The sequence below is a fragment of the Epinephelus lanceolatus genome, chromosome 3 (assembly GCF_041903045.1).
Source record: "Epinephelus lanceolatus isolate andai-2023 chromosome 3, ASM4190304v1, whole genome shotgun sequence".
NCBI classification, from domain to species: domain Eukaryota; kingdom Metazoa; phylum Chordata; class Actinopteri; order Perciformes; family Serranidae; genus Epinephelus; species Epinephelus lanceolatus.
Genome location: NC_135736.1, coordinates 13,442,300 through 13,453,909, shown reverse-complemented (window position 1 = coordinate 13,453,909; position 11,610 = coordinate 13,442,300). Strand labels below are relative to the sequence as shown.

The 11,610-nt window shown below is 39.6% G+C and overlaps 1 protein-coding gene across 2 annotated transcripts; it reads right to left on the bottom strand.

Moving 5' to 3' along the window:
• Positions 1–1,708: 1,708 nt before the first annotated feature.
• LOC117255096 (uncharacterized) lies at positions 1,709–9,195 on the bottom strand. Of its 2 annotated transcripts, none has more exons than XM_033623673.2 (7): positions 9,090–9,195; positions 8,083–8,205; positions 7,255–7,396; positions 6,673–6,781; positions 4,822–4,912; positions 4,010–4,198; positions 1,709–3,066 (listed from the first exon to the last, which is right to left on the bottom strand). In XM_033623673.2, the coding sequence occupies exons 1-7, from the start codon at positions 9,124–9,126 to the stop codon at positions 2,939–2,941; spliced, it is 819 nt and encodes a 272-aa protein (XP_033479564.1). In that variant the 5' UTR covers positions 9,127–9,195; the 3' UTR covers positions 1,709–2,938. The 2 variants fall into 2 exon arrangements, with proteins under 2 accessions (XP_033479564.1, XP_033479565.1); XM_033623674.2 differs by having other exon boundaries at positions 4,010–4,195.
• Between the last annotated feature and the right edge of the window lie 2,415 nt (positions 9,196–11,610).

Below are 11,610 nucleotides of genomic sequence, written 5' to 3'. Positions count from 1 at the left end.
TTGTAGTTGTTTTGCATTTCTTTGTTGTTGTTCTGTGTCTCTGTGGTCCTTTTGAGTCTCATTGGAGTTGTTTTATTTGTCTCTGCAATCATTTTGAGTCTTCTTATAGTTATTTTGTCCCTTTTTGTCTCCTTTTAGTTGTTTTGTGTCTCTTAGTGGTAATTTTGAGTGTCTTTGTAGTTATTTTATGTCTCTCAGCAGTCATGTTGTGTCTCTTTGCAGTAGTTTTGCATCTCTGTAGTTGTTTTGTGTCTCTGTGTTCATTTTGTGTGTTTTTGTTGTTTTGTGTCTTTTTGTACTTGATTTGTGTCTCTTTGTATACATTATGTCTTATTGTAGTTGTTTTGTGCCTCTTGGTGGTCATTTTCAGTTTCTTTGTAGTTGTTTTGCATTTCTTCGTAGTCGTTTTGTGTCTCTGTGGTCCTTTTGAGACTCATTGGAGTTGTTTTTTTGTCTCTTTGTGGTCATTTTGAGTCTAATTGTATTTGTTTTGTATCCCATTGCAGCTGTTTTGTATTTCTTTATACTGTAGTAGTTTTGTGTGTCTCTTGTGTTATGTGGACACAGCAGACCACGGGATAATTCTTTATTCCAGGGAAACAGCAACCAACCATCAGACAACTAAATCAAGGATCCAATCAAAACTGAACTGAAAACCAAGATTTAAATACATACTGGTCTGACGAGGGGATGAAATGCCGGTGGGGAAAAAGGGTGGAGGAGGTCATGTGAGGAAAACAAGGTAATGAAACATAAGAACAGGCAGGGAGCTGACTCGCTTAGAAACAACTCAGAAGCAGGTAAGGACTACCGAGGTAAGCGCAGGGCAGGTGTGTAGGTGCGTAAATGAGGGAGAGGCACTGATTGGGGGAGTAAGAAAAGTTAAGTGAAACTAATCAGGGAGGGGCTGACAAAGACTGAGGTGGGAAAACACACAAAGACAGGAATGAAAACATGAAACAGTTTAAACATGAATGAACATGACACAAGGAAGAGCACAAAAAGAAAATCTAACAAAGTCCTACAGATAAGACTACAAACAAAAACCCTGGATCATAACACTTTGTGGCCATTTCGAACCTTCTCAGGTTGGTATGCATCTCTTTGAGTAACAGGTGAAGGCCAGAAGGGCCCCTGATAATTTGGGCCCCTGAGCCTGTACCTGTGACCTGTTCAGTAATCCATGTGTAAAATACTGGGTTACTACTCTACAGCAAAAGTAGAGTGCCTATTATGTAGAACTGCCTCTTTCAGACTAGGCTATAAAGCTATATAATTTTATATGCTTCATATGTGTTTAATATGTGGGCAGAATGTTGATGTGTTTAGCTACTTTATGTGCTTTTGGGTGGTTTAAGCAACTATCCTATAACCTGATCATGTTTTGTTTGTAAAATCTTAATATACAAAATAATACAATTAATATATTGCAGCTTTCAGATAAATGTGATGGAGGAAAAAAACATTATATTTTTTATTTAGTAGGGGAGAAGTATAAAGTAGCATGAAATGAAAATGCTCAGGTAAAGTGCAAGCGCTTAAATCAATTCTAAACTTCAGGGGACCTAATAGGGACCCCAGTATGAAGCTATATATGAGACAAGTGGCCTAATTTCTAAACAACATGGTCCTGGAGTGCCTGTGCAGTCACACTTGTTACGCTGATGTCTGTAGATGGTGATGATCATTATGAATCCACACAAACAGCTTAGATTTCTTTTTATTTGCAGAATAGAAATTATCCATATCAGTTGTTCATGCTTTTCTTTTTCATACAGCAGCTATGTTATGGGGACTTGAAGAAAAATAGCATTTTTTTTAACATTATACAGAAGGTCACAGTAGCAAGTGTCATTTATTAAGTCAGTGAAACACCTAATAAAATAGTGCTTCGGTCATAAATTCCATGTTAATATAATATTGCAACATTAACCAATGACAGTTAAGTATACCTGGGTATAACAAATTACACTGAGGACATACATTTGAGTCATAAGTACATTTTAAAAAAAGGACTACAGCACATCCAAGATGTGACATCAGTTTTAAAAAAGTCATTTCTGTATTATGTATAGACCCCTTAATGGCTTGTGTTGTACAAAAGTGTGTACCAGTCAACGTCCAGTGGATTCACAGTCAGTAAAATACAATTTTACTTCTATTTTAATCCAAATGTCTCCAAATTTAAAAAGAAGTGACTGAGTAAAATGTGTGTAAAATCATTAATATGATAAATGTTTTCAGAAGCTTGAGCTGCACAGCTTTAATGTAAACTGCTTAAACATACAGCTTTTCTTAGCTGTTCCTCGACTTCTTTCATCCTGGCACCACAAAGAATGGCGTCCCTTACAGCGTGAACAGGACTCATTAAAACATACTGGTGTTAGTGCAACACGGTGATCTTGTCTGTCAGTTTTGGCTCAAGAGATCGCCCCACCTAAGACACCGCTCCACACCCTTTTCTGCATTCCTTTTCTGAGGTGACACTCCAATGATTGCAGCGCTTTTAAATCCTCATGCAGACTGTGCCATGAGGAATAAAATGCAGGGAGTGTCTATTGGGATCTATGTGCGCCAGCTTTGTGCAGCTGTTTTGGAAAATATTGCAGCTTTTAAAGTCTGTCTGTAGTGTTATGTCTATTTTGGTACTTTCTGCATCAGACACACACACATGATATGCTTTCTGACACCCAGACACTCCCAACATTACTAATCCGTCTGGCTGTTGAGGCAACTGCTAATCCTCTATTACTTCCCTACATTTTGTTTGGTTATCTTACCAGGTCAAAGACTTGCATGTCACAGGCTACAACCATTGATCTTTTCACTTCCTGTTTCCCTGTAGTCCTTCCTCTTTCAAGCGGTCGACTATGTTTTCCCGTATTTCATGCTTTGACTTTTTCTGAGGATGGCATTGTAATGCAGGTGATTCAGTTTTTCAGCCTTTCAGCACCTTGTCTTTCAGCAGGTCCAAGATGACCTGCCTCTCTTGGCTCTCCAGCTCAAATCTCCGCTCCCTCTCTTTTCTCTCAGCTCCCAGACGTTCCCTCTCCAGAGTGATCTTACCTGAGAAGAAAACAAATGGAAATCAAATCTGTAGGTCAGGGCACCTTGAGGATGATGGCAACATAACAGTTTTAAGAAAATCTTGACCCTTTTTAGCTGACATCATTACCTCACTGATTCTTTAAGTGTAATGTTTTAACATGGCAGCCAGGTCACAAGCTTTCTCATTTTACAGCTAAACAGTACACAAAATACTTTCCAGGAAGGGACTGACATGACTGACAGCTGCAATCTCTGAAAATGACCTGCGATTGGCCAAATTCTCCCGTCCTGGCCTGGAGTTTATAAAGCCTAATAACAGAGCCAAGTAAAGGTGCAGAAGTCTAGTGTTCTGTAAGGTTATTATGAGATATTTGCTAAGTGACGCAAAATTAAACTGCCTACCCCAGCTTTAATTTAGCCTGGCTCCAGACCCTTGAGTTGCTGCTGTCTCAGATTTTTAAAATGAAATGGAAATTCAGAATGATAATAAAGCAATTTTTAATTCAAACTTCATTAGAATTTTGCCTAGGGGGGCGACGGTGGCTTAGTGGTAGAGCAGGTGCCCCATGTACAAGGCTGTTGCCGCAGTGACCCGAGTTCGAGTCCAGCCTGTGGCCCTTTGCTGCATGTCTCTCCCTCTCTCTCTCCCCCTTTCACACTTGTCTGTCCTATCAATTAAAGGCTAAAAAATATCTTTAAAAAAAGAATTTTGTCTAGGATGGAAAAACCCAACAATTAAAATATAGTGAAAATTAGTACCATAAAAACTTGATCAGAAACATCTATAACAAATGCTTGATAACAAGCATCCTGTCAAGTATTTTGTGTTTTGTGAAAATCTACCTTGCAGGATAGAAATATTCACCAGAACAGAAAACCATAATATAGCTGTGACGAACAATTGGTTTGAATTTAAGGGTTGAATTCGACATCCCACTACTCTATTTTCTGAAAATCTTACTCCTTTGAATCTCCAGCTCTTCCCGGCGCAGGGCGAGTTCCTCCTCCCGCAGCCGCTGCTCCGCCTCTGAGCGTTTCTCCAGGAAGCTGAGGATCTCAGAGTAGGTCTGGCAGCAGCACTGGCAGGGCCGCTTGGCTGTGGGCGCTGCAGAAAGCTCTGCCATTTCCTCGCGATCTTCTTCTGGTTCTGCTGTGACAGTAATTATGTAAAAATGTACCCATTTCCAAAGGGAGCAGTGCAACATCACAGCAACATCCACAGAGCTGGCAGGGATTCATTGCTGAAGGACACTTGAGAAGGGCAAATACTTGCTTACACAGGCGCTTGAACTTGAAATTGAGAGCTGGGGTTGAGGGGTTTGAGCTTTGCTCCATCAAAGTTGGTATTTTGAGTAGAAAACACTTACACCTCTGAAGACTTCTCCATAAAAGCAAAACAAAATACATTTCAAGCAAGTTAATGTTTCACACTTTAAAGACTTAATACCCAAACCCAGTGGTGCAAAATGGATGAACGTGATCAAATCTCCTATTCCCTCACAAGATATTAACAATGCTACCTAATGGATTGCATTACCAGCATATTTTACTATGCCAGGAAACAATTACGCAGTATTTGGGACTCCAGTGTGGTTGGCAGTGTCTTTCATTACATGCACATTACCTACTGAGTCATATTCCATAATTAACAAGATATGATTAGTCTGTCAGCAGGACGTAATGACTGAGAGGGAATGACCTTGGAGGTAATATGAACACATTTACTTTAACTATCAAGTGACAGATTGTTGTCATGTGTGAATGTGTTTTTACCTGCAGTGGGTGCTTGTGTGATGGTGATGTTGGGTTTGTCCTGCTCTGGTAGAGACAGTTCTTCTATGGCTCGCTTTCTCAGTTCATCATCCTAAAAGAGATCAGGACAAGATGAAATACAACAATAAGAGCAAGGAAAAAGAGGATAATGAGCGATGGCAGCAACTGTTACCAACAGCAGCAGTAGAAGTTGTTACAGCAATAGCAGTATTGGAGTAGTTGCAGCAGCAGTGATAGTGTTAGTGGTGCTGTATAAGCAGTTGGCTTGTCACTGAATGCCACCAAGAGGTAGAAAAGGGAAGTGGTTGAGTAGATACAGGGAACAAAATATCTGCTGACTTGGATGTCCAATTTCCCAGCTATAGCCTCAGTTCCAGTAAACTGTTAGAAAAGATAATCGCCAGCACAGGCAGAAAAAATGTACATCGACTGTAGTATTTTCATGAGACAATGGGCATCCTGACCCTATAAAAAAGGTGCAAAGTAAGCTAAAAACATGTATAACAGTGGTGGAAGAAGCATTTAGGTGTTTTAAAGGAAAAGTACTAATGTAACACTGTGGAAATATTCCACTACGAATAGAAGCCATGCATTCACAACCTTACTGACATTAACATATCTAAGTATTTTCAGCAAAAGTACTCATTATGCTTTAAAGGTGCCCTGTCAGTGTTTTACTATCATATCTGATGTTTTTGGATTAATATTACTGTTGTTTTAATGTGTAAGCTGCATTTTACTGTTTGGCTTAATCTACAGCAATGCATCATATTCTATAAGAGCTCACGTTATTCATATGTTTGTAGCATCACTGACCTGTGAGAACCATGATTCTCTTAAAAGTCACTTTTTCATGGTGTCAGAAAAAAATTCAGCTTTGTTACGATGGTGCATTTTCAATATAATCCAAGACGGGTTTTAAATGGTTTATTTAGCTTAAGAAGTGGAAGAGTCATCTCAACCCATATACAGTAGGAAGAGTTCATCCTTCAGTTTATTACAAGAATTCAAAAACATACATTGTTTTTGGACAGGAAGGGTATGAAAAACTGTCTGAAAAGAAACTAAAGCTGTTAGACACATGTAGTGGAGTAAAAACTACAGTATTTACCTCTGAGATGTGGTGGAGTAGAAATATAAAGTTCGTAAAATAGAAATACTTAAATAAATTTAAGTTGAATCACCTCAAACTGTGTACTTAAGCGCAGTGCTTGAGCAAATGTACTTACTTACATTCCACCACTGCATTATCATAAATCTAATTTCAGAAAATATAGCTGTACTTTTGGTTCACAAAGGGTCACACAATATATATGAAGGTTAAAGAGATGATTATTGAGACAGGAAAGAAGAGAAAAAAAGCACTATATTTGTATTGTCTTAGGATAAATTTCTCTTACATTTTTTCATGTGAAACAACAAATACTCTTGCTTCTTCTGTCCTCTAAAGATTATTCAGGGGAAGTAACACTTTGGTAAAACTGCTCACTACTTCAAACTCATGACAAGGGGCTGAACACTGACACTCATTTCATTTTAAGGAGACAGAAGCTTGAAATGTTTAGAACCACTGAACAATTGAATAGGCTGTGGTTTAATATCCATGTCAGTCTTTGAAATCAGAACAACTGTTGTTATGAATCTCACACTTTAATCTTTGGCCAAGCACAATGTCTTTTACTCCAAAGTGCTGCTGACAAGTAAAGTATAAGTGAAAGCTGTAACTTATATGTTTGATCTGCCCCTGTATTCCAGCTCAAGGGCACTAAAACGCCTTCTGTAAAGAAACATTTCTTGTACAAGTGGTGTCACAAATTTTAACCTACTCCTCTCTGCTAACGCAACACCCACCTGGTACTTTGTGTTCTCCCCACTGGCCAGGAGCCCCTTCTCAGCCTCCAGCTCCAAAACCTCATGGAGCAGATCTTCCTTTTGGGCGTACAACCTCTCTGTTCCAAATCTGAGTACACCAAAAGCACACTCACATTTAAGGAATGTTTCACCCATAAAATGACCCTTGGTATATCAATTATTCGTCACAGTTACTTTGAATTTGTTAAGGAAACTTTGTTTTCTTGCATACCACCACTGTGAACGGAGAATCCAAAAAAGCAAAGATTCTCCATAAATTAAGTGTGTATCCAATGTTTTGATATAATTTTGCTGTTGCTGAATGCTAACCCTGATTGCTTAAATTCATAAGAAATGTTCGCCTCTTTTGGATTCTCCAGCCACTGTGGAGGCACACAAGAAAAGAACGTTTTCTTTACCAATTCAAGGTAACGTGCAGTGACTAACTGATACACAAATTATCATTTTGTTTTCCTTTAAACTTTCTTTCTGGTTAGGCCAAGCACAACTACAAGTCAGCATACATCCAATTCAGTGCCATCTGTTGCTTGAGGAAATAATGGCTCTAGTGAGCGAACCAACCTGCGCAGACTGGGAAAGTCTTGCTTCTTGTAGTAATCCAGCAGCAGCATGGTCCTCTCCCTGCACCTCCTAGCATCTACCTCAAAGTTCTCATCTTGGAGGGCTGCAGTGATGATCTCCCCCACTCGGGCCCAGATCCGTCCTGATGAAGATGAAAACGTTCAGCCACATGTAAATATACAGTATGTAGCTCATGAATACAGGGAAGTGTCATGTCTTCCCTTTGATTGGTCTTTCTGGCTGTTATGTGATGGATTTCTGTTGAATGTCTGGTGAACACAATTACTGTTTAAGGTAAGAGGAGATTGTAAAGATGCTATTAATGTTTTGGATAGGTAGTGTCCCTGGATTAAATGTCATTGTAGCTCCACTAGAAATATTGTGATGTAGTGTCATAATGATACTTGCATTTCTAACTTCAGTGCAATATCTTGAGAAACGTCAATATCTGATACCATTTTTGATACTACAGGGAAAAACTGACATTGAGGGCATACAAGTGAAACATAATAAGGCTACAACATGATAACAGCAACTTTTCTTTTCTTGGTTAGTAGCAGAAAACAGCAGAATGACTGCAGAAAACATTACAATATAACAGAGAGCGAGAAAGTGAGCTGGTACCGGTGTATTGATACTGTTGAAAATGAGTACCGAAACCGTTTAAAGCATTCAGAATCCATATGTATCAATAAATCAATATTTTTGACAACCGATGGCACCACACATTGCCCCCATTTGTCAAGCAGGAACTGCAGCTCTCTGCATCTACAGAGTAGCTTATGGAAGTGTTTTCAGGCAGATTGGTCCTTTAGAAACAGGACTAACCTGGCTCTTTGGAAGCAAAGGGGTTCTGGGCGATAACCTCCCGCAGAAGGATGATGTCGTGCCTTGCTGAAAAACGCACCTGGCGCTTTCGTGGGGTCGTGGAAGGGCCGGCGAGGGAAAAACCTAAAATTGGGAATAGAACAGAACACAATAAAATAGAACTGATACAGCCTAAAAGTATGTTGAAAAACACTGAGGTGAGATGATACATCAGGAAACCATCACTCACTCAGAGGGTAGTTCAGAACTGCTCTGACCTTCTTAAAAAGGGAACAAATAAATTATATCCCATAATCACATTATTATTGTTATTATTATTATCAGCATTATCAGCATTAGAACTATCAAGTCCAGCTTGGGTATATGTTACTGCTGAACCCACTGTTACCTTGGTAACCAAGTGTTATAATTGGACCAAGACCATTACACTTCCTGGATAAGACTGCAAGCATAATTAAACTGACCTATGTCAGATGAACATGGGGTCATTAGAGAAATGCTCAATGGATCATGTCATTACATGTTATTACCATGCATATGACTAACTAACCAGATGGTTAAGTTCATTTCGTTGTCTTAGTACTTGGACTCTGTGCCATGACAATAAAGTTGAATCTAATGTTATCTGATCTATCTAATGATTGGGGACAGACATGGCCTGTGTTTTGGTGCAGAGAGGTAAAAGGTGGCAGCAGTTTTTCAGTTGCAAAACTGCTGTTAGACAGATGACAGCAGCTCTGTCACTGCTGTGCTCAACACTGTGCACAAGTGCAGGCAGCCGGTCGCCTGCAGCTACAAGAATGCCTACACAGAACCGAGACAAATAGCCTGTAAAGCTGTGGTAGCCCTACAGAGGCTACAGCACGTTCAATGCCGAAACCACGCGTCAGAGGAGGAGGAGGAGCATTTTGCGCACGAATCGAGAGAAGCACCAAACGCCGTTAAGGAGATGTTAATATAAGTGGTTTGAAAGGCGCGTGAGACGTGGAGGCGGTAAGGTATCTCACCGTTGTTGATCGGCACTTCCACAACTACCCGGTCCATGTTTCTGTTTGGTGCATCCGGGAACCGCCTGACGCGCGCTGCACACGTCCAGTCACCAGTACAGGTTCCCTACTGACGTGTAGCTCAACTTGGCGGAGAATCAGGATCTGGCACAACGGAGGTAACGCTCTGCACTTTTAGTTGCACTTAGTCCGTATGACCACAAGATGGAGCCAGAATACTGCTGACCCCAAAGAGGCTAGCGTGCCATGGTGTGAGGACAACTATGATGTTTGAGTGGGAGCATTTTCCACAGCACAGATGTTCCATAGAGTGGCTCAGCACTCAGAGAAAATAGCTACCAGGAAGTGGACAAACTGGTATTGGTTACACAGTTTTTCCTATTTTTTTCTACCATATGCAAATACAAGTAATGAACAGTCTAATACATTTCAATATTCTGCAAAAAGTGAAAGCTTTAATGAACAACTGGAAGCAGGAAACCGTACATAAAGGCCAAAATGACTTAAGCATTTGAAGTTAGGCAATAGCCACAGTAGAATCCCTCAAAACATAATGAAAATAAAAATACCTAAAACTTCAATTCAAAGCCTAGTTCTAATTAAATGCCTAGTCCCTTTTCCTTGTGTGGTGTGGCTACACATTTTGACAAATAAAGGCTTGTCTCAATTAGACGCCCAGTCTGTTTGACAAGCAGTTTGAGCAAGCATTTGATAGAAGTTCTTTGAATGTATAAAACAGGGCTGTTGACTACCCACTTGAGCTAACCTTAGTTAGCTGTTTATATCGCACAATCAAATATAAATATTTAAACTTTTGTCAGTATGGATATGCTACACACAACGTGAGCTTGGTTAGATTCTCCACAATTCAATCCTTGAGTTCATTTTACTGAAACCAAGAGCACCAGAGAAGACTATAATTCGGGTATATTAATGGGTATGACGAAAAAACAAGTGGTGATTCCCTTCCTCTGAAGCATCCCATTCCTCAATTACCCCATAAGTTATTCGTATTCCTTTAGTCCGCAAGGGTCCACTGTTGAAAAGAATCAAAGGGGTTTTCCATGAAAATTAATCAAAGTTATGAATATCGTTTTAATGACTGAATGGACTGAAACCAAATGCTAACTTGTGTTTAGGAATTAGGAGTCTAATCATTGTTGTGACCTGTGTGTTCCTTCAGTAGCTATGTATTTATCACCCAGAGGTTTAGATTTTATCAAAAGATTTAAACTCTGAGAAAAACAAGGTGCATTAATATTTTTGGACTGATTGTGTGTTTGAGAGACAGAAAAACACAATCCCTGGGTGAGTCATTCTAGGGAACATTTGCTACCAGATGTCAAGCCAAGTCAATATTATTTATATAGCTCAAATTCACAAATCTGTCCTGTGAGTCATATTCGTGCTCACTCTCAATTCTGACCTGCTACTGCATCTCTCCTGTGGAGTTTTGTTTACAGCAGTGCTTTTCTTCTCACCAGCTCCTTCCATCCCCTTTTCTTTTACTTTTGACATTTAACCTCCTGATTTCCAGGCAGGGTCAGTGTGATATTCAGACACAACTAGTGTTTAAAACTTAAAAAATGAGTTTGGGCAATGCATTGCCTGTATATGCAGGTGAAAAGCACACCAGGTCTTGTAAACAGTGTTTAGCATTATCTGACCACTAGGTGTCCCCCACATGATTAAAAATACTTATACCACTCCTCTATTATTTGTCTGATAACTTCTCAGCCTCGCACCAAACAGAGCTCGTGTTAAATCCATGGCCTTGAGATACCATTAACTCTTAATCACTTTATTTCTGCAGTTTACTTACTTGATTTGCAGTTTGCTTTGTCGTCCATCTGTATTCTCCACTTATACATCTTTTCCAACCTATGGGAATGAATACCTATAACTCCCCATTATTCATGCAGGTACTGAGATGTTAATAAGCGCTGCAATTTTTGTAATATGTGCCTACAATTCGTCCACTATTGTCCAGTATGCATTAGTGTGCAGTGCACATTTTGAATTAAAATCCCAGAGAAGTGACTGCTTTTGGTATTCACTGAGCAAAAATATTAAATTGAAGATTGTTAACCTTTTCCTCCAGCTTTCATTGAAAGGAAAAAGCTGACTGCTTCAAAGAAGGAGCGAAAGATGCTGACTTGCTCTGACGAGCATGGGCTCAGATTCTGGATGCTTCTTTGTCTTTGAATGTTAGGTTGCAAAATAAGAAAACACATATTATTGATCAACAGATCCTTAAAACATACAGCTCATCCTGACTGCTGTGAATAGTTTGGAGGCTCATAGATACTGTGAAGGTGTAACTGTGATGTTCAACTCACTGAGAAGCTTGTTAGCACCTGCTCATGTTAAAATAATGTTCCGGCTTCTACGTGATGTCTGGGTGATAATCGCGAATTGAGAAGGCACTTTATTATAGATAGATAGATATTGATTGTCAACAAAGATACATTCATTTTGTTCATGTCAGGTCAGTACCATACTGACAGACAATACAGTCGTA

Excerpts from the sequence above, each read along its gene's own strand:
- LOC117255096 (XM_033623673.2), bottom strand. The coding sequence starts at position 9,126 with ATGGACCGGGTAGTTGTGGAAGTGCCGATCAACAACG. Across the intron at positions 8,206-9,089 it reads GGAAGTGCCGATCAACAACG|GTTTTTCCCTCGCCGGCCCT; the intron begins GTGAGATACCTT and ends TCCCAATTTTAG. Across the intron at positions 4,913-6,672 it reads GGGAGAACACAAAGTACCAG|GATGATGAACTGAGAAAGCG; the intron begins GTGGGTGTTGCG and ends GATCTCTTTTAG.